Source organism: Enhydra lutris, unplaced genomic scaffold (genome assembly GCF_002288905.1).
Source record: "Enhydra lutris kenyoni isolate GAN:26980312 unplaced genomic scaffold, ASM228890v2 scaffoldscaffold1, whole genome shotgun sequence".
In the NCBI taxonomy this organism is placed as follows: domain Eukaryota; kingdom Metazoa; phylum Chordata; class Mammalia; order Carnivora; family Mustelidae; genus Enhydra; species Enhydra lutris.
In genome coordinates, this window is record NW_019154085.1 from 75,821,204 (window position 1) to 75,843,452 (window position 22,249).

Sequence of the window (22,249 nt, forward strand, 5' to 3'; positions counted from 1 at the left end):
CCACACTGATAAAATATAAAGTTAATAAATAAGTGGGGGTGGGGAAGAGGGATGATTCTTTCTTGCAGAAGAAATTCAATCACTAAATGCAGAAGAAAAAAGACAAATGGAAAAATCACATTCGGCAAACACCACAGTAGTTAAGTATTGCGGACAAGATCCAAAGAAGGATGCTAAAATTAAAGAGTGAAAGGTAGAGGAGAAAGAGAAGATTTGCATAGTATCAAATTATCTCCCTACAAGACATTCATTTATAGAGAAAAGGAGTTTCTGTCCTTTTCTGCTCAAAAGAAATTGAGCAGATATCACTTTAACCAAGTGATCAAAGTTAATGTCACCAATAAGACATATCAATATTATGAACTCCAAGATAAGATGCATTAAGAATACATTATTTCTATGGTATTCTGTCCAAAAAATGCATAACCTCATTCTAATCATGTAAAAACATCAGACAGATATCTGAGTTGAGGGACCAATTCTAAAATATAAGTGACCAGAGGACTTCAAAAGTCTCAGAGCCATTAAAGCCAAGAAAAGCCTGAGAGGAATAGGTTATAGAGGACTAGAAGAAACTCAGTTCAATCCAAGTAGGATCCTGGAATAAGAAAAAGGACATTAATGGAAAAACTGGTGAAATTCAAGTAAGAATATGTTTAATGTATTGTTACAATGTTAATTTCCTGGCTTCCGTAATGGAACTCTGGTTACATACAATACTAACACTAGGAAAAGCTGAGTGAAGGCTATATGGGAATTTTCTGTACTATTTGCAACTTTCTTTTAAGTTGATTAAGGGCCAGCATTCTGGAGAGGGCGGAACCATGGAGAAGTAAGCTGACATTCTACAGCCACTTTCTCCCTATGAGCATCTGCTGATCCAGGGTTACTGCTGAGGGACAGAGAGACCAACAGAGCTTTGGCAGCTGCACAGGCTGGGAGAGACAAGAATGGAATGGAACTAGCTATTTGCAATACATACATGTGACAAAAGATACATATCCAGAAAACCTAAAGAACAACAAATTTATAGAAGAGACAACTTCATAAAACAACAAAAAGGGGGGAAGGGTAGCAAAAGATTTGAACAGACACTCACAAAAAGGAAAATACCCAAATGACCAATAACATTATAAAATAGTGTTCAACTTCATTAATGATCGAGAAAATGCAAATTAAAACCACAATGCAATACCGTTACATATCTACCAGAATGGTTAAATTGAAGAAGATATCCAACCAAAGTGCTGAGAGGATGGGAGCTACTGGAACTCTCAAACATGGCTGATGGAGGTGTAAACTGAAATACTGACTTGCAAAGCTGGCAGTAACTGCTAGAGCCAAATATACACACAACCTACAACCCAGTGATTCCCAGGACAAACCCAACGGAAATGCACATAGGTACATATACACATATTTACCGAGTATGAATAAGGATATTCACAGGACTACTATTTATATATCTAAATTCCTTCTGAGTAAAAGGAATGTTAAATAGACTGTAGCATATTCATACAGTGGAAAACTATACAGCAATAAGACTGAAGGAACTATAACTAAATGCAGTATTACAGATGAATCTCACAAAAGTAACTGTGAAAGATAAGCCAGACACAAAGGAGTTTACAAAACACAGTTATAAAGTTAAAAACAGGCATAATGAATTACGGAATTACAAATGAGAGTAGTAGCTGCCCTGAGGCAGTGGACAGGAAGAGTGGCAGTAGCTAGTAACTCTGGTTATGGGTAGCTAGCATGTGGATGTGTTCTCTTCATGAACATTTACACTTACGATGTGTGCAATGAATGCATGGCATTTATCGGTAGCTAACATGACCTCACTACAGTAAAAAACTCTTTTTTAAAAATTTTTTTTAAAAATAGAACTACCAGGAAAGCTATAAACTGGACTATAGGAACTATGAATGAATGGCATTTCAGTCGTCACTCAAGTAAGTATTTGCAATGAAATATCTTCATTTCTATGAAGAGGATTCCAATAGGTAATCTTAGCATTATAAATGATGCAATTCACTACAGGCTCCAGCAGTGATAGATGATCATTTATATTATTAATTGTGGCTTTTAAACAACTGAACTCTAAAATAATCAAGCAATCAAATTATTTTCTTCCCTTGCTGTAAACATCACCAGCAATATACTTGTTAGAAAAGAGCCCAATCCATTAGAAGTGAGTTTCCATACCTGAGGCAGAGCTCTGACTACTGCTGGATGAAGACCCGCTGTCTTCGCTGGAAGACTCTGAACTACTGTCACTGCTGTCCGAGTCAGAGGCAGAGGAGGCCGACTCTGAAGAGGAGGACGCGGAAGAGGAAGAGGAAGAAGAAGGGGATTTATTTGCCTCAACATCTGGTTTCTGTGCCACAATGACCTTCGGTGTGTTTTTGAGATGCTCACGCAATTCATCCCTAATTAAAGATATAATCTCTGTTAGTTTCTGCTTTGAAGGCACCTGTGAGATAATTTTATAAGATGAAAATAAAATTTTGAAAACTATCCTTACGTTAAACCTCCAAGACCTATTGAAGTGAAGAAGTTGATGGCAAACCGAGTGTTTCTTGGATTATCTCGGGGTAATAACCCTTCAAAAAATGGCTGTAGGGTTCTAAAACAAGAAAAGAAAATGAACAAAAGAGAACACATTGCTTAAAGATAAAAAGGCAAATTTCTTATATTATCATTTTTCAGATTTTCTATGTATTTTTAAATTGGTAAATGAAATACAATTAAGTAAGCAATTTACATAATTTATTAAATTAGGCTACATGCTATTTAAATGAAATAAGTAGGGTCAAGTCATAATTTACTAAACTTACAACAGAGGAGGTTTTTTTAAAAAAGATTTATTTATTTGAGAGAGAGCTTAGGCACACGGGCATACAGGGTGCGGGGCCTGAGGGAGAGAGGGAAAAAGAATCTCAAGCACACTCCTCAAGGAGTGCGGAGCTCAACACCAGGCTTGATCTCACAACCCTGAGATCATGACCTGAGTGGAAACCAAGAGTTGGATGCTTAACTTACTGAGCCACCCAGGCGCCCCACAGAAGTTTTTAAAAACTTTTTTATACATCACACATACATACATATTGTATAACATACACAATCACACACACACACACACACACACATACACATAGTACGTGAATGTATACAATAAAGTAAAAACAAATCTCTGTTGTATATATATACACACACATGCACACACAGCACTGTGCACAGCACTGGGGGATGGGAAAAAAGTCAACAAAAGGACGAAATCATGGATGAAGACTGCATACAATCATTATTTCCAGGGATGGGAACAATACAAGGTGGTTTGGACATGTTGTTCTGAGTGCCACACTGAATGACTAACCAGCAGGGTCAGGACAAACTGTTACACAGAAAAAAGTGACATACAAGAAAAATAATTAAGAGTTTTGCTGGATAGACCAAAAGAGGGGATTTCTAGCTCTGGAAATGAGGTAAGGAAGCATGAACAAGGCTGAGCAATGTTGGTGAAGTCTATGGAGAGGGAGGAGATAAACCTGGTGAAGTAGACAGGCACCGGTAAGTTAGTCTATGAAACCAAGAGGAGCGATGGACTAGCCCAGAGAGGGCATGTTGAAGCCAGAATGGAAACTGTGGCAAAGAGGAGAGGTAGGCTGAAGAGTAGAGACCATGAAGAGTGAGGCAGAATGAAAAGAAAGTGAGGAGCCACAGTGAGCAAGTGGCCAACTGCATTAGTAAGGCCGGAAAGTCCGGGGGCAGGAGGATTGAGAAAAAGTACTTGACTTGGCAGGCAGTCACTAAGAAATCTGAAAGGATGATTCAGCAGTGTGAATGAAGTAGAAGTCAACAGTAATATCTGAATAAACTGGAAATAAGAAAGCAGGTGTAGGGATTACATGATAGTCCTGGAACAAGATTCTCATTCAGTGTAATAATTTGAACTACATGACTGAGTCATCTAAATACATTTATAATTACCACTGATAACAAAAATTAATTAATTTTCTAAGGTTCAAATTTGGGTTAAAAATGAAAATAAACGGGCGCCGGGGTGGCTCAGTGGGTTAAAGCCTCTGCCCTCGGCTCAGGTCATAATCCCAGAATCCTGGGATTGAGCCCCGCATCGGGTTCTCTGCTCAGCAGGGAGCCTGCTTCCTCCTCTCTCTCTGCCTACTTTTGATCTCTGTCTGTCAAATAAATAAATAAAATCATAAAAAAAAAAGAAAACTGTAATACTCATTAGAAAACTCCAGTGAACATGCAAAATAATTGTGTGTTCTAACTAAATTAAAAGAGGCACTGATTCTGTGTTTACTCTCCTGCAACTAAAATCCAACATTAAAAACCGCATGTTGTCCTGTGCCACAGAACATGAGATTCAGAGTAGTAACTAATGGAAGAACAAAGACCTAGGGGCTTAACTCTTGTTTTTACAACCAAGTGTGGATTTAGGTTGCTACAATGGAGGAAAATTCCTGAGGACAGTAAGAATAAAACATGCATAATGATAAACTTACTCATCCTTTAATCTTGCATTAAGTTTAGGAAGACCCATATATTCACACAGTTCTTGGAAAAATATTTTAACAAAAATTCTACTGGACGATGTAGTGGTTTCTTCACTTAGCTTTATACATTCAAGAACCTGAAAATTAAAATTAAAAGACAATTTTATTTTGTTCTAAAGATAAGACAAAATGACCAACACTTATAACTTTAAGCCTCTCTAAAGAATTATCTGTGAGTATCTTTCTTTGTCCTAGTAAGTATTATTTCTTGGCAAAGCTTAAGACTATCTCTCTATGCTAATTTTCATAATGCTAAGACACTACAGAAATAGAGTTCATTCTTTCTGGAGTAATGTGCTTTTATATTCTGCTGTAAGTATATAATGCTGAAGCAAAGATTACTAGCTCCTAAAACTCACTCATCAAAATCTGGATATATATATATAGGGGTTTGGGGCAAAATGCCACTTAACGCATTAGGCTACAGTTTTGTATAGTACATATACAATAAGGGTAAAGACAGGAAGAGTATGGTTTGTTCTGAATACTAAGATTGAGGCTTAAAAACTGAAGCCAATAGAGATGTTTTAGGACAAATAAAACTAAAAGTAACCTCCAGTTTCTATGTTCCAGGAACTCATTTGCTTCGATTGTTTAAAACTTTGATTTCATTTTCATTCCCAGAGGGGAAAAAAGAAGTAAAAATATTATTATAATCAGGCTCCTAGGCCAGTTTACAAAATACCTATTAATGCAGCTAGACATACTTAGTACTTACAATATTACAAGAATCTATCTAACGTTTATAAGGTCACTTTGCTGCCTCATTCTACCATCAGGTTGTGGTATAGTACAGTGTGATCCTCTCTTTCTTTCCTCTTGGATGTAATTTCTTTCTTTCAACTTCACTTTTCTTTCAACTTTCAACTTTTCTTATAACCTATCACTTGTTATTTTGTACTGGCGCTATGGGCATATCTTACCTTATGTATTTCTTATATGGTATGTTCCTTTAAAGCAGAGATCATATATAGTTCACTTTGGATGCCCAGTATCTCTCTCAAGTGACTGGGCACAGAGCTGGTAACTAAATGAATGGCTGTTGGATGAACAGCAGTTGTACAATAAATTCCAGCATCACGAATGCATTTTAAATTCCAATCCAGTATTCATTTGTGTATCAAGGATATCTTATCTTGTTCTAAAGAACTGACTATATGATGCATGGACCACAAAGCTATTCATGTACGTGGGTATGAGTATATATGCACGTGTGCACACACAGAGAAGAGGAAAATCTCTATTTTCCCCTGAAAGGACCATTAGCCATCACTATGAAAAAGCACTATTAAAAAGGGCTGTTAAAATCATCACAGGTGGTGTTTCTTACACTCACATTATTTACCTAACTTCTCAATCCCACGTTGTATGAATATAACCTCAAAGATAGCCATTACAATAAAAGTTTGCTATACATATCATTTTAAAGTACATTTCCTACATAGGAAAACCATGGTTATATTATACTTAATACCTATTCGAGAATAATGGGATAAGGAAGGAAGAATAAATATCAGTTCATCTACTTACACTCCATGGAAGTGAATCAGTGTACAAAAGGTGAGCAAACATCTTGGCAACATTTCTCAATTTGTTTGTTTCCAAGCGATGGATGGTATCATATTGTTCTTTGAATATACTTTCAAAGGATTCCATGTATTCTTTTTTTAGCATGCAAAATCGCTAATAAATAAAAAAACTGAAGGTCAGTATCACTAAACACTGACTCTCAATACCATTATGAGCATATTAGATCCTTCTAAATTTACTGAATCAAAAATCAGTAAATATTTTGTATATCATATCACTCAATCTTTTTGTGCTATATGATGGAATGCTTAAAAAAGAAGGTAATAGGGGCGCCTGGGTGGCTCAGTGGGTTAAGCCACTGCCTTCGGCTCAGGTCATGATCTCAGGGTCCTGGGATCGAGCCCCGCATGGGGCTCTCTGCTCAGCAGGGAGCCTGCTTCCCCCCTTTCTCTCTGTCTGCCTCTCTGACTACTTGTGATCTCTCTCTATAAAAAAAAAAAAAAAAAAAAAAAGAAGGTAATATATATCATCCCTATTTACCTGGGATTTATACACTAAAGCAAAATTATATAAGTAGCTTATCATAGACACATACATTTATATACTATGCAAATATATTTCTCTGTGGGTACAGTTTAGATTTAAAAACTTATTTTAGCTCATGCTCTATTTGTGTTGCCTGAATATGTATTTGACTTCAGAAAATGCTTTGAGATTTTGAAAAGGCAACATTTAATTGTCCTCTTTGGGAAACTGTTACAAAGCATATAGAATTTCAAAAAGTTCTGGAAGAGTCATAAGCAATGTTAATAAGGCACTGCAAAATGAAATAGGAAAGGAGGAAACTACGGAGGATGGTAAACCTGAGGGAGGGAAGAGCAACAAGCTCTTAGCAAAGACTTGCTCTTATATTAGACAAGACCACAAAGCAGACACCTTAATTCACAATATTCATGTTATGGATTCCCCTAGCGATTCTACTAAATTCCAACAAGAAAAATGAGGCTGTAACTCACCCCAGCTAATAAGCCAAAAAATTTCTCATATGTCCTTTGTTGGGCACAACAGTCAAGTATCATGTTGCAGAGTTCTTTCTATTTGGAAAAAAAATTGCATTAGTGATTCACAAAACAATGAATCCATGCTGTATGATAATTTATCAATATGATAGAGACAGTTTGAAATTTTAAATAAGGGTTTAAATACACAAAACTTCCAAAGCTTTGTGAGCTAAAGTTATTAGGACAAAATTAAGAAATTCAATCTATGTCATACCTGTATAGTTTTTCAAAGCCTTTAGCCTGGCTGACAGTTTCCATAGTCATCCATGCTAATTAGATTGATTATAAAATTCTAAATTTATATTAAGTATGAACCACTCAAGAATATCTACTATATGAAACAGATATACCATGAAGAGACTACTGAATAGACTATATTCTAAAAAGAGTCTACACAAAATCTTTAAAAATACAGATCAATATGCCACCTAATAATTCAGTTATATACCTTTAAACTCAATTATTAAGGAATATATTTAATTAGTATGGAAAAGGTAGAACATGAGTCTTCATAGAAGCATAAATAAGCATAGTTACAACATTAACTTAAATGATACTCTGGTTAATAAAAGGTCTTTTTAAAAGAACAAAGGAAATAAACACCTCTGTGGCTGGATTTTCTAGCCTCAAAATAAATGCTACACATATAGATCTATTGATAAATCTATACGAATAGATTAAATCATTCCATAACTACTGGAGTAATACACTGTCTAATCAGCTATTTTTGTGCCTTGACAACTCCTGTGCAAAAATTCTGTTGAGCTAATAAATGCAAGAGTTAATCCAGGACCAGAAATACCATCATCACAAATGATTTATAATTTTAAAATATTGTAATGAAGTATGTATTGATTATATCAATTTCATAGACAAAGAAACTCAGACAACATGGACAGATCAATGGAGACAAAATTTAAAAAGGCCTAAATTCATTCTTTGACCACTGCTGTAGAATTGACTAAGTATATATTTTTCTACAAAACATTTACCAAAAGTTAAAAATTATTCTTTTTCCAAACATAGTAACTGCAATGTATTTGTGTTCTATAAATGGAAAATATAAATATAATAATATGTTTATTATAGGAAATATAATATATACCCTTGCAGTTCATTTTTACTTCTATTTAATTTCACCTTAGTATTTTCAATTAGCAATTTTGACATTTTGTCATATTTAACAATGTGAGACGCAACCTAAGTAAATATGTAAATATATTTTCTTTTCTTTTATTTATTTGAGACAGAGATATAGAGAGAGACAGCATGAGCAGGGGAGAGGCAGAGGGAGAGGGAGGAGCAGATTCCCTACTGAGCCAGGAGCTCAATGTGGGGCTCAATCCCAGGATGCTGGGATCATGACCTGAGCGGAAGGCAGACACTTAACCATCTAAGCCACCCAGGCACCCTACTGTAACTATTTTTAAAACTTAGGTCTATCTATATTTACTGCATATATCCATGTGCAAGAAGGAGGAAAAGGGTCCTAAAGAAGCACAGAACAGATACTCTAGAACTGTGCTGTCTAGCATGCTAGCCCCTAGCTAATTAATTAAATACCATTATATAAAATTAAAATTTTCGTTCTTTTGTCACCCTAGCCACATTTCCAGTACTCAAAAACCACATGTGACCAGTGGCTACCATACTAGACAGTGTAGAACACAAACATTTTCATCATTGCAAAAGTTCTATTGGATAGCGCTATTCTGGAAGTTGATAATCTACTTATAAAGCAATCTACTTAAAAGGCCTTAATTCACAATTTGAAGTTGTTTTCAGATGTCATTACATTACTAAATTATTATTTTTTTATGATTAATCATAACTCACCTCAATTAAACAAAATGCTTATTAATGCGTAAGTTCTGAAAAGATGTACTATGTCAAAATTTAATATAGTACTAAAAAGTTAAAAGGAGGTTTTCTGAATTCTGCCACATTACGTTAATTTGATATATTAAAATGCATTTTCAACTCTTTCTACTAACATTGTATTTTACAATAACATAACAGTTAATCGGGTTTTAAACAATATAACATGGTAATATGCTCATAGCATTGCTAAATAAGCCAGTGCTACTTGCAAAACAAATTACTTTCTTCCCTAGACTAAATGCAATTATAAGAGTTATTCCCTGTGGCTTATCATAATCAAATATTTTAACATTTTAATTAAATATTACAGCAATTTTAGGAGAGCCTTTTGAGTGAATGAAAATAGATGCACTAAGACATTCTTCCAAATGCTATCAAAATATGTTGAGGTTAGTTCTAGAACAACTACCCTCTGAATTAATATTAATAAAACTTAAAATGACTTAATTATACTCCTCTAATAATGTGACAAGATCATATAGTAATTTCAGTTTCAATTATAATTTTAAAGGTTAATTCACTAATTATTTCCTTTCAAAAGTGAACAAATCAAGTGCACCCTGGGTACAAATAGGTACACTGTTACTAATATACTAATAAACAAACTTTAAGAGGGGGAAAAAAGAACTTTTTAAATTTGAAAAGAATAATTTCTTCTCAGAATTACATATCATGGCATTTCAAGAAGAAATTTATAATCTAGAAAAAGATTGGTAAACTTTTTCAAAGGCCAGATAGTAAATACTTCAGGCTTTAGAGGCCATAAAGTGCCTGTTGCAACCAGTCAATTCTGTTGCCATAAGGTGAAAACAACTATACACAATATACCAATCAACGGGCATGGCTGTATTCCAATAAAATTTTGTTTACAAAAATGGATAGTGGGCCTGGGCCACCGTCTGCCAATCCCCGTAACAGATCATATTCAGAACCTTAAGACAAAGCACTTACACCTAACGGTAACAGCTCAGATAGTCAAGATCTTTTAGAAATAGAAACAGCCTAGAGTTGATATATTCACTCTAGCATCTCTGCTGGGTCTACCATGTGTAAACCAGGGTGTGAAAAACAAAACCCCCAAAGCCTTGGCTCAATGGAGATGGGCAGGGAACAATCTAACTAAGAATGCAATTAGAAAAAACACCCAAGATAATCTACTCAATCCAGTCTTTATCATTTTTGGCATTAGGGTTCTATGATACTTTCAACAGTGAAGTATACACTAAGTTGTAAGATTATGAGTCCCATGGACTAAGGGGCGGGGGGGCTAACATATACTGGATTATTGAATCCCTGGTATCCTGTAGAGAGTCTGACATGTAGTATACGCTGAATACATTTTGTTGCATTAATGAATGAAAAAAATGAGTCTTCTATATCCAATTTAAGTGATATAACAACATGTATGGTGATCATTATAATTTCTACCACAAAAGATGCTTTAGTGCAGTAAGTAGATAGAGTAGGCAATTCATTAAGGAACAAATTTCCTATTGTATTTTAAGCTACCATTTGATTTACAGGCAACCACTCAAAATTTTCTGTGAAGTTCAATGGATCAGAGACTTCCTCCTTTTCCTACATCCCGTTTAAGCAGCCAATTTAATTCACTGCAATGAGGAGCATTTATGAAGCACCCCAGAACTAATTTTTAAGTTATTTAAAAATTTTAGAATATCTACATTAAAAAATGAATATTCAATACTGAGTTATTATTTCAATTCATAAAACCTATATTAACTGTCTTAAACATTTTTATAAACAATATTATTGTGACTTACTGTTTGGCTTTCAGGGAACTCCATTTTAAGCAATTTGTGTGCACATTCTTCAAAATCTAAACTGTAGAGACAAAGTGGTCACAACAGTTAGGTTAAAAACTTGCTCTTTCATAAACAAGGATCTTACTTCAACAATTGTTTAAAATAACTTTTTAACTGTAACTTCACAGTACTGTGTCCTGTATGTAGAAAAGACATAGCTCTTAATTCTACAAAGAATGAAGTACTGAGACGTACTACAACATGGATGAACTCTGATTTACGTGAAGTGAAAAAGTCAGATATAAAAGGCCACATAAAGTATGATTCCATTTATATAATATGTCCAGAATGGGCAAATATATAGACAGAAAGTAGACAGATTTTTATGATGTTGCTAAATATTTCCACTTATCTCTGACCCAAGACAGGAAGAGGGAAAAGATGTTTCAGAGCCCAGCCTGACATCTAGTACTTAATTACCACATTTACAAGTTATCTTGATTCATACCCAACCACAGTGCTTCTACATTTTCAAAAACTAAGTATAAAAATAGTAAATAATCAAAATCACTTACAAGGAAAAAAATTTGCTTTTATACAACATTCATTAAGTTTCATTAAAAATATTTCCAATATACTTAAGAGAATTACCAAATTTAATGTGAGCTCAATACATGAATAATGCTAATGTATTTGTACTTTGTGTAGAATATTCAAATCTTCATTCTTTGGATATCAGCAGTATAAAATAAATAGTCACTGAAATAGAATGACTATAAATTTAGTTTTATGGTTCATCTAATTCCTCAGCTTCTGATACTGAGTTTCTGTAAGCATAACAGAGTAATAACCCAGGATGGTACAATGTAATGGAATTAAAAAAAAAAACAAAACCTAAAATGAATAAAGAAATATATCAGAAAGCACTTCTGCAACAGGTAATATTAAACAATATCTGGCACTAAGATTAAAATATTAAACTGTAGTTGATAAACTTCAACAATACAACAATATTACCAAAAAGTATTTTGAAAGATGTGACACTTTCTTTCATAGTTTTGATTTAAAAACAGAATTAATATGCAGGAAAAAACCCTGCAATTTCTGAAAAATGAGTCAATTAATTAAGAAAAATACTTTACAATTTTGTTTATCTAATAAGTACCAGTGAGTTAGCTGTTTAACAGTCTATTTTCCTTGTTCTTGTTTTATTTGAGAAGTATCTGGTAACACCTTACATGAGACTGTTTTGAAGTTGTACTAAATGTAAATATTAAATGAATTAAATTTGCTTGATATTACAGTTATCTTATGTTGCTAAGTCAAATAAATTTCAGGTTTAATACAAATAAAAAGTGACTGAGGGGAAGAGTAAAGAAAAATGATTTTACGTGATGCTAGTTTTCCAGCTGTGTTTACAAAATGGTTTTAATGATGTTTCCATCTAAGAAACTTTGGTGGGAAAATGATAGACCCACCTCCCTCTGATGCTAGAGCTTCAATAATGAAAAATCAGAGTGGAGCAACATTTGAAAACAAGAACAAACAGGAATGTTTACTTTTCAACAACAAAACCAACTGTACCATTTTATGTTTTATGTAAATGAGAGAGGGTCATTAAAGAGCCAGGATAGTAAGAAGTTAAGAGTACTGATGAGATCAGTCAACAAATATAAAAGGAAAGAAATTAAAAAAATAAAATCACCACACAATTCAGTTGTCAGACCTTAGTTCTGTCTGCAAGATTTCCAAAAGCAAACTGTATAAAATGCCCTCACTGCCATCTGACTAGATGATTATATTTCATTCTTGATTTATATTATATTTGGTAGAGACTGGTGTATTGTAAACATAAGACTTTTGAAAAATACCAAAAAAATTGGAAAACACAGACACAAAAAACCCAATCTCTTCTCAAGGCAACCATGGTTGATATGTTAATGTATCACTTCTAGAATCTGTCTACCTATCTAAACACTTAATACTACTGGATTATATGTTTATAAAAAAATAAAAAAAATTAATAAAAAAATACTACTGGTACAGTACTATATAATCTATGCCGTTTTTGCCCCATTTCACATTAAATCAGACCACTTGCCCATACCAATAACAATTCCCCATTAGCCTAACTTTCACTAGTGGCATAAACTAGACATTTGATTATTTGTATTGGACAAGATGGTCTTTTTCTTTTTTGTACTGAACAACTCTATATAATTCTCTGTCAATTTCAAAAAATGGTCAAATGGCATCAACATTAAGGTCCTGATTCATGTTACTAAAAGGCTTTCCATAAAGAGCGTATCAATTTAAATTCCCACCAAGGTCTACCTGTATCTCCCTAAAGTCAGTGCTGTTGCTTTGAAGAAAAAAAAACACACAGTAAATCACTTTAGCTGTTTTAACGACCAATAATAGCACTTCTTAGTCTAGATTGATATTTGTTTAGTAACTTTATGATTCAGGATCCCATTACATGAATCCCTCGACCATGTCCTTTAAACGTCTGGTCTACCAAAGTCTTTGTGGTTCTTTCTAAAATATGTATGAGATTTTAAGTATAGTAAACTTTGTCATATATATGTTATTTTTACCAGACATTTAGGGGCTCAAAACGCTTAACAAATACCAACACATGAAATGGTATTGCCATTACTAGAGTTGATACCACTCGTAATTCCGACTGTCACCTGTCTAATGCTTTCATTTTTAAAATATTTTCTGTGGTTCAAGGACTATTAAGGTTTGGTAAACTAAAAAAAACCAGTTTCCTTTAAGTAATTATCCAAACAGCTCTACTGTAACTCTTCAAAGTTAATGTGAACACCAATATTAAAACAGTGAATCTGCTGTTTACAACAGATTACTGTTGAATTTCTAAAAAAGGATAAATGAAAGGTCAAATTGTAAGAATTTTTACCTATAACAAAAAATTCTCATTTTCCACTTTAAGTTTGTATGAAAACATAGTTAATGGATTTTTCTTCCATGCAAAAGGCAAAGAAATAGGTAAGGATAAACCAAAAGTATTTCTAGCCAATGTTTTGCTTTGTAACATTTCTCTTTCTGAAGATGAATCTAAGCCAAAAAGTTTTCAGACAGAATAAAAACAGGATGACTCCTACGTATGAATCATTTTTGCTATTACATCATACTAAATGGAAATATACAAAACCTAGTAAGAAAACAAAACTGAGAAAACATTCCTCCTCCGGTGCAAAATGTAAACACTGTGCCATTAAATCAATAGGCTGATTTGCATAAAAAATAACAGATGTACTAAGCATTTAATATTTCATTTATTTCTCTTCCAAACCAAACTCATAGCCTTCAAAGGGAATAAGATATTCACATGACATCGCAGTAGTTCTTTTTTTTTTTTTTTTTTAAAGATTTTAAAGATTTTATTTATTTATTTGACAGACAGAGATCACAGGCAGGCAGAGAGGCAGGCAGAGAGAGGAAGGGAAGCAGGCTCCCTGCTGAGCAGAGAGCCTGATGTGGGGCTCGATCCCAGGACCCTGGGATCATGACCTGAGCCGAAGGCAGAGGCTTTAACCCGCTGAGCCACCCAGGCGCCCCGACATCGCAGTAGTTCTTACTTAACATTACTTCAAAGGGTCCTCAAAACCTTCCTAATTCCTATTTCCATATATATTCATTTCCATCTGCACACACAAAAAAATCAGTGTCCAAAAGTTATCATAACAGTGCTTCTCTGCTTAGAATCAGAATTAGAAACCAAATAAAAAATAATAAATTTCCACTACAATTACATACTGTGCCAGCTCTGTAACACCAAGCTGTCTTCAGGTTTTTATTAGTGATATTTAACTATAAGGAACGACACAGTTTAAAAAAAAAGAAAAAAAGTTAAATTCTGTGACACAATTAGACCTTCCAAACAAATAAAGATAATTTTCTCTTGAAACAAAGAATCAACAGCAGGGATCTATGAAGTTGGGCAGGTAGTCTGAGAATCCCTAAAGTGCCATCTAGTTTTCTGTCACCAGATTGTAAAAAATCCCATCTTCTTGTCCATCCTCTTTCAAAAATAAAGATCAACTGAGCTACAGTATCTTACCTTGACTGAATAGCAAGATAAATTGTACGACGAAATGAGACTAGATTAATTTCTGTTTTGTCATGAATAGTCACTTTCTGTCCTGAAAGAAATTAAACATAACAAAATTATGAAACTACAAAAATAAATGTGAAGGACTGAAAATGTATCTCCAGATAATAATCTTTCTTTCCTTTTTTTTTTTAATAAAGACTTTATTTATTTTTAAAGATTTTATTTATTTATTTGACACACAGAGAGAGATCACAAGTAGGCAGAGAGGCAGGCAGAGAGAGAGGGGGAAGCAGGCTCCCTGCTGAGCAGAGTCCAATGCGGGGCTCGATCCCAGGATCCTGGGATCATGACCTGAGCTGAAGGCAGAGGCTTAACCCACATAACCCACTGAGCCACCGAGGCGCCCCTAATTTTTCATAAGTATTTAGAATCTATGAGTTTAACAGTAATGCTATTTTCTACAGTGTAAAATAGTATTTGTGAGCTCAAAGTAGCCATTTCTAGTCTTCTGCTGTATCTTAAAGTATTTTAATAACTTTTGTCAGTTCAAAGAAGTCCAAAATCAAGCCAGAAATATTATTTTTGTTTCTGTGTCGTTTGCTCATTTAGACATAAAAGGTAGCACTCATGCTGTTGTTTGGCAAAATATTATTTCCAGAATTATAAACAGTAGCTTGATAATTTGGAAGAACTGTAAATTATGGTTAGAAATTTAGTCTCAGAAAAAACTGGATCATCGTGACAGACTAGATGGGTCCAATATAAATATGTGTATTTGTCAAAATCTTCTCTTATCTAATGCATGACAACTTCTATATTTAGTATTTCTTATTTGAACAGTATTTTCACGTAAAGAAATTCTAAAGCTAAATATAGTACACAGGAAATGTTTTATGTAAGAAAGACACCAGAAAAAAACTGAATTTATTTTTATAAAATATGTTGTAGAAGAATAATTACATTTTAGGACAGAACTAAAATATGTTTTGTCCTAAAAGGGAAAGACATACTTTTAATATTTTCAAATACGCAATTTAAGTAAATAATGGCCAGTCTTATGTATGTTCTGATGTTTTAACTAAGACTTAACCAAAATAAAGTTCTGAGCTTATTTTTCTGTGAAATAAAGCAATCGAAGCTGAAGAAGAACATCATGCCTGCTTTGTGCAGACACAGCTTTTGGCCTCCCCACTCTATCTGCCAAAATGAACAGCAAATAAATACTTGGCCACTTTCATCAGTCACATTCATGTCTGGGCTACAGAATCACATGCACTCAACACGAATGCATCTTTTTCACAGTTTATACTCAAAGGCATAAAATGTCAACTTAAAATTATGCTGATATTACAAAATGATTTCCTTGTTTAATACTTTTAGAGCAGGGTTTTTCAACCTGAGCAATACAGACATTCTGGGCTAAAGAACACTCTGTTGTGGTGAAGGCAGTCTTGTGATTTGTAGGATGTTGAACAGCATCCCTAGCCTTCACCTACTAGAAGCCAGGAGCAGCCCCCAGCCCTCCAGAGATTGGGAACCACTATTTTAGAGAACTGCTTTAGAATTAATTTAATTTCAGAGTATTTTACAATATTACTTGAATGAGCTATACTTTTACCTTCTTCATCTTCTTCTCCCTCTTCATCCTCTTCTTCCTCTTCCTCTTCACTACTTCCAGCATCTTGGTCTGTGTTTGAGTCACTATCTCCCTCATCAAGAATTTCTATCAGAACAAAGTATGGGAAAATATTAATGAGCAAGTGATACACGTGAATCTCATTCTGAGAAGATAATTCTCAGTTCACCAAAATCCACAGTGGCTACAGTTTATCACCCAACAAAGTGAGCACATGGGCCTGTGTTATTGTTTAGGTGGTCAGAGAGCCATCTGTATCATTCTTCTGCCAAGCAGAAAATGGTCATAAAATAAGGGCAGGAAGAGAAGAACAAGAACAAAAAAAAGTAGATGAAGTTTTCCAAAAGAGCAAGAGCACCGGAAAAACAAGATTGGAAACTAGTACATTGGAGTCAAAATATTATTAGTTCAGCATCAGAAAGGAGATGTCTATTATACAAAGCTAAAGTAGATATAGAAAACAAGAATTTAGGCTATGAAAGACAAAGAAGGGAGAAAAAATAATTGCATAATTTAGTGTTTAAACAGTAATGAGATTTTTATTCTAATGTGTACCTATTAAATAGAATATTATAATTAATCTTACAACTGTCCATATCAGAAACAGAAGTCTAAAAGCCTTAAAAAAAAATTGGTAAGATGAGCACTTCACTGGAAAATCACTTCTTAAAATCCAGCTTACGTCTAGAACTGGATGAAAACAGTGATGTAAATAAGAAACTACCTAAGGCTAGTCATCACATTAATAATTAACAAATGAAAAAAACTAAAGTTATATTTTGCCCAATGGTGTGTACTCTGTTGATCTGATAAAGATTTTACAAACCCGGCTAACACTTCACTTCTGCATTTCTTTTAAAATCGGAGTTTCTAAGATAAAGTTTTCGGGTAAACTTACTTTTAGGGAAATTCTAATTTCTTATATTTAACTGAGCATTATAAATCAGCAGCCACATATAATATTTAATGCTATCAGAAAACATCATACCATGAAAAATAAATCATTTTATTGAAACAAAGAGCTGTCAGTCAGCCCTTAGCTGACACACAAATCCCAGGAATATCTCTACCAAATGTGACCTCAAGAAATAATCTGAAGTGTCTAGTTTCCTATTACATAATGTGGCTCAGACAAAAGAGGAAACTATTTAGTATTCAATAGTAGGAAGACAGGCACTCCTGCTGTCTTCCCAAATGCTGTAAAACCTAAAACACAAATGCACCTGGGTCACGCTAAGGTGCTAATTACTAAAGCTGTGCCCACTTCCTGCTGTGGCCATTTTTTTATGCCAGTTCTAGAAGAACATTTTATGAAAGAATGAAGGTCAAATGAATTGTCTAGTCATTTACATCATCCTCTCATCTCTCCACTTAAGAATCTACTTACTGAAATCACTTAGTCAATGACAACTGGGTTTCACTAACTGAATGAAGCAGCACTTTCAAGGTATGGTCTGTGAGTCCCTGGGGGATTGGTTAGACCTGTCAGGTGGTCTGTGAGGTCACAACTATTTTCCTAACAACACCCAGACATTATCTGCCTTTTCTCTGTGCTGCCATCTACAAGGGTCTGAAAGCAATGGGAGTTGAAACTGCTGCAATCTGAGCACAAATCAAGGCACCAGACTGCACCAGCCGTCACTGTGCTCTTTACTGCCATGCTGTTGGAGGCGGGAAAAGAGCCAGTTTGACCTGAGGATGCCCTCGAGGAGGAAGTAGAAAACCACTAATTTCACTGAATCTCAGTTCTGAAGGGTAAACACAAATAATCTGAGTAGCAAAACATGAATTCATACACAGCCTTTCTGTTAAAGACAGATGCACAATGGTGATGGTTTCCTCAAAGAAAAGCACTTGTGTGACTCTTTGACTTGTAAGGTCAATTAGTGAAGTTTTCCATTTTTACTTGAAAGAATGGCTGGCAAACTAGAATTGTTAGGCATTTGGCAGACATTTTCTCAAATATAAACAAAGTGAGATTGTCACTTCAAGGAAAATAATTAACAGTACTTACTACCATTACAAAATAGGAGTTCTCAAGAGAAAATTAGAATTTTGGAGAACTTGGATCCATTCCTGTGAGCTTGATAGTTTCCCAATACTTAGACTTCTCTGATGAGGTAGGTGGGAATACTAATAAATGTGATTTCTTGATACTGTGTTAATGTGTTAATTTAATTTTGATAATGTTAACACATTAACACTTAGAAGATATGCATAACTGATGAATGGGTATTTTCTAAATGACCAATGGAACATGCTGCAAAATCATACATGGGTAAAAGATCCACTCAAAGTGACAGGCCAATGGATTTTAAGGTAATAGAGTATGAAAATTCATGAATATTGTTTCAGGTTTCACATTGCAATTAGTCTTGAAGAAACAATTAGCTTTTAAATACTGGCACAGTATTAAGGAAGAATATACACACTATCTGAAAAGGTTATTAAAATGCTTCTCTCTTTTCCAAATACATATTATCTATGAAGCTCAATTTTCTTCATATACTTCAATAAAAACAACCTATTGCAAGAGATTGAAATCACCAACAATATGAAAATCCATTTCCTATTAAGTCAGACATTAAACTGTATAAAATATATAAAACATGGCATTTTTCTTAAATTTGTTTCATCAAGTAGTTATTTTCTTAAAAGTATGTAATGTATAACACTGTTTATTACTCTTACTTTGAAATGATTTTAATATTCTCAGTTTTAATTTCTAATAAAGTAAGTGTCGACAGATGTAACCCACACAAACAAAAGCTCTTTGGGGTCCTAAATAATTTTCAAGAGTATAAAGGGAACTTAAGTTCAAAGAGTTTAAGTGCTACAATAAAGAAAAGTACTACTTTCCTGGCATTGCTCAACCACAGATATCCTAAACAAATGGATGTGGAATTTCCAAGTTAAAAAAAAAAAATCCTACTAGGTATGATAAAAATTCCATAAAACCATTTAGAATCTTTGAGTGATACTGTAGAAAAAGAAGTTCATAAGAAGGCAAAATGGGTCTAAGGAATTCTCCATGTTTAGAAACTAAATTGTAATAGCAAAAGGAATCTGGCTAATGCAGTGAAATGCCCCTAGGAAATTGGCACCTAAGGAGAGCAATCTACTTATTGTACCAGATTTTTAGAATAATGTATAGAAATGGAAAGCTGCTTACACCTTACTTTCTACTTCATTTTACTTCCAAGTCTGGACTAAAGCCAGAATGCAGGAAATGACAGAGCTCTAGGCCTCCTACTGTCTTCCTGAGCTTTCAGAACAGTAAGTGCTTCTCACATAAAATCACAACTCAAGGGAAATACAAATGTCCAAAAATAAAAAAAGCATTGCCTAAATCCTTGCTCTATGATAATACAAAGCACTATATTTTATTTATCCTTAAACAAACAAGTAACTTTATATCAAACAAATAATTTGTACCAGGTCACTTATCTAGTAATGGCACAGACAAAATACAAACCAAAATCTATCCAAAGTTAGTGCTTGTAATATACTGATGATGTACAAATGATAATAATAATCAATTCACTAATTTATTGAGCACTGATAGCCTATCTGGAATTATGACTGATTTTATCAGGACATCAATCTGCTCTCAAGAAATAATGAAGTATAGCACTTTATAATAAAAGTATAGCATCTAGTTGAATATTATATCAGACATCAATTTAAGCACCAATTCTTAAGTGGTCGTGAAGTTCAAATAAGGGCTACTAGTAATATATGAACATTTCTTTTTTTTTTAAAGATCTATTTATATATTTTAGATTTATTCATTCATTTATTTTATTTATCTATCTTAGAAAGAGAGCGCGAGAGCATGAACAGATAGAGGGGCAGGAGAGCGAGAAAATCTCAACCAGACTCCCCGCTGAACACGGAGTGTGCCACAGGGCTCAATCTCAGGACCCTGAGATCATGACCTGAGCCAAAACTGAGTCAGAAGCTCAATCGAGCCAGCCACGCAGGCACCCCAATATAGACATTTCTTAAAAGGAATGAGACTTAAGCGTTGTACAATTTAAATAGAGGGAAAGAGGACAGGGACAATGAGGTAAACAACTGAGAATGAAGTAATACCACAAACGAGAAACAATAATGAAAAGAAAAATAATGTATGGAAAAACTGAAGAGAATGGCATCATAATAGCAGAGATTTCATTAGGTCAGTGATTTAAGCTTTCCTACCAGTATTACATATCTACATGAATTGCTTCTACTTATCCAAAATAGATTATAAAATTCTACATACCTTTCTTAATAGCTTTGTATTTCTCTTCATTCTCCATAAAATTAGGATCCATCTTGAAAACATCTTAAAAAAAATTAAAAATTATTTATTTTCTCTATTTACATTTGTTGGTGCCCCACTTCCCAACTCACCCTGTAGCCTGCCCCTCCCCAACTCTAACTCACTAAGAACATCTTCTGGATTATAGTCATCTTCCAAAGGGAGCATATGGGTAAACTGATCATCTTCTTCCACTAAGTCAAGGCCTTCTAGGATAACTGGGTGGTCCTTGAATCCATCCTTCCGTACAGCAAACATCACTTCAATCATATATTGAACTCTTTTGTCAATTTCAGACTCATGGAGAATGTTTCGGAGGCGCTCAAATATAGCTAAAGTTAAAATGAAAGAAAAAAGCAATAAAATAAGCAAAAGATATTATAATACTCAAACAAAAGCTCAATATCAAACCAAGGTAATATACTTACCATTGATTCCTCTTGGTGACACTTGTGTTAATTTGAGGCCACATTCCTTGAGAAAACCAATAGCTACTTCAACACTATCATCTGTTGGTCTTTCTAGGAGCAAAGTGAGCATCTCTAGGCATAAAACTTCATGTGCCTTAAATAGAATGAAGACATATGGAATTGAGAAAATGCTTTTACATATATTAACCTACTATTGATAGTAATTAAAAAAATTGGCAAATCTGGTTTTTACAGCAATAATATTATACATATGATGAGCAAAGTTTTAGAATGCATACAGAAATACTCCAAATATGGGATACAATTTTTCTTTCACTCTTATTATGTCTGTTAAAAATTTCCAGATGATTGTTCCAAAAATCTAAACTGATTACATTAAATACAACTACTTGATTTATCTCCAGAAGAAATAATTCTTATATATTATATAAAGGAAACAATAAAATATCTACAGGAAATGCCATAATTAGTTTCAAAATAGAAGTTAAAAATTATGCTACACTTTTTCTAATGCCGTTCTTCACAACCACAACTCTTTATATCTATTTCCTAGTTCATTCTATCAGCAATTCTGTTATACAGAAAATAGTTCTTAAATTACATGAACAATTTTATCAGAAAATATCTGGGACTCAAGGAAGGTTTTAAAATACTTCCCTCTTTTTTTTTTTTTTAAACTAAATCAAGTTATTGACAGTGACTATGCTAAAAATTTAATACTTAAAAACAATGCCAGGTAGGATGGGAATAAAATTCTATTGAGCAGCTTTGCTGTGAAAAGGAAATGTACTAGGAAGCATTTTCAAGCCACCAGTACATATGCCTTCCTAAGGTCAGATACTTTTTTGAGATGGGGGAGTAAACAGTCTAAGTCTTAACTTAGGAAGATACTCTTTCCATTGAGCACAACATCTAAAATATATATTGCTTTTATTTTGTAGTATGGTGTGGAGGTCTAACAGTCTTAGTCTTGTATC

The 22,249-nt window shown here is 34.0% G+C and overlaps 1 protein-coding gene across 3 annotated transcripts in view; it reads right to left on the bottom strand.

Moving 5' to 3' along the window:
* LOC111145224 (CWC22 spliceosome associated protein homolog) overlaps positions 1-22,249 on the bottom strand; it is a 57,982-nt gene that overhangs the window by 3,012 nt on the left and 32,721 nt on the right. For all 3 annotated transcript variants that reach the window (XM_022500005.1, XM_022499988.1, XM_022499996.1), the window contains exons 9-19: positions 21,270-21,405; positions 20,967-21,173; positions 20,803-20,865; positions 16,518-16,622; positions 14,906-14,987; positions 10,837-10,897; positions 7,130-7,207; positions 6,114-6,266; positions 4,533-4,660; positions 2,528-2,629; positions 2,209-2,432 (exon numbers count right to left, since the gene is read on the bottom strand). In XM_022500005.1, the coding sequence (XP_022355713.1) occupies positions 2,209-2,432; positions 2,528-2,629; positions 4,533-4,660; positions 6,114-6,266; positions 7,130-7,207; positions 10,837-10,897; positions 14,906-14,987; positions 16,518-16,622; positions 20,803-20,865; positions 20,967-21,173; positions 21,270-21,405 (1,339 nt within the window). The remainder of the gene's footprint in view (positions 1-2,208; positions 2,433-2,527; positions 2,630-4,532; positions 4,661-6,113; positions 6,267-7,129; positions 7,208-10,836; positions 10,898-14,905; positions 14,988-16,517; positions 16,623-20,802; positions 20,866-20,966; positions 21,174-21,269; positions 21,406-22,249) is intronic.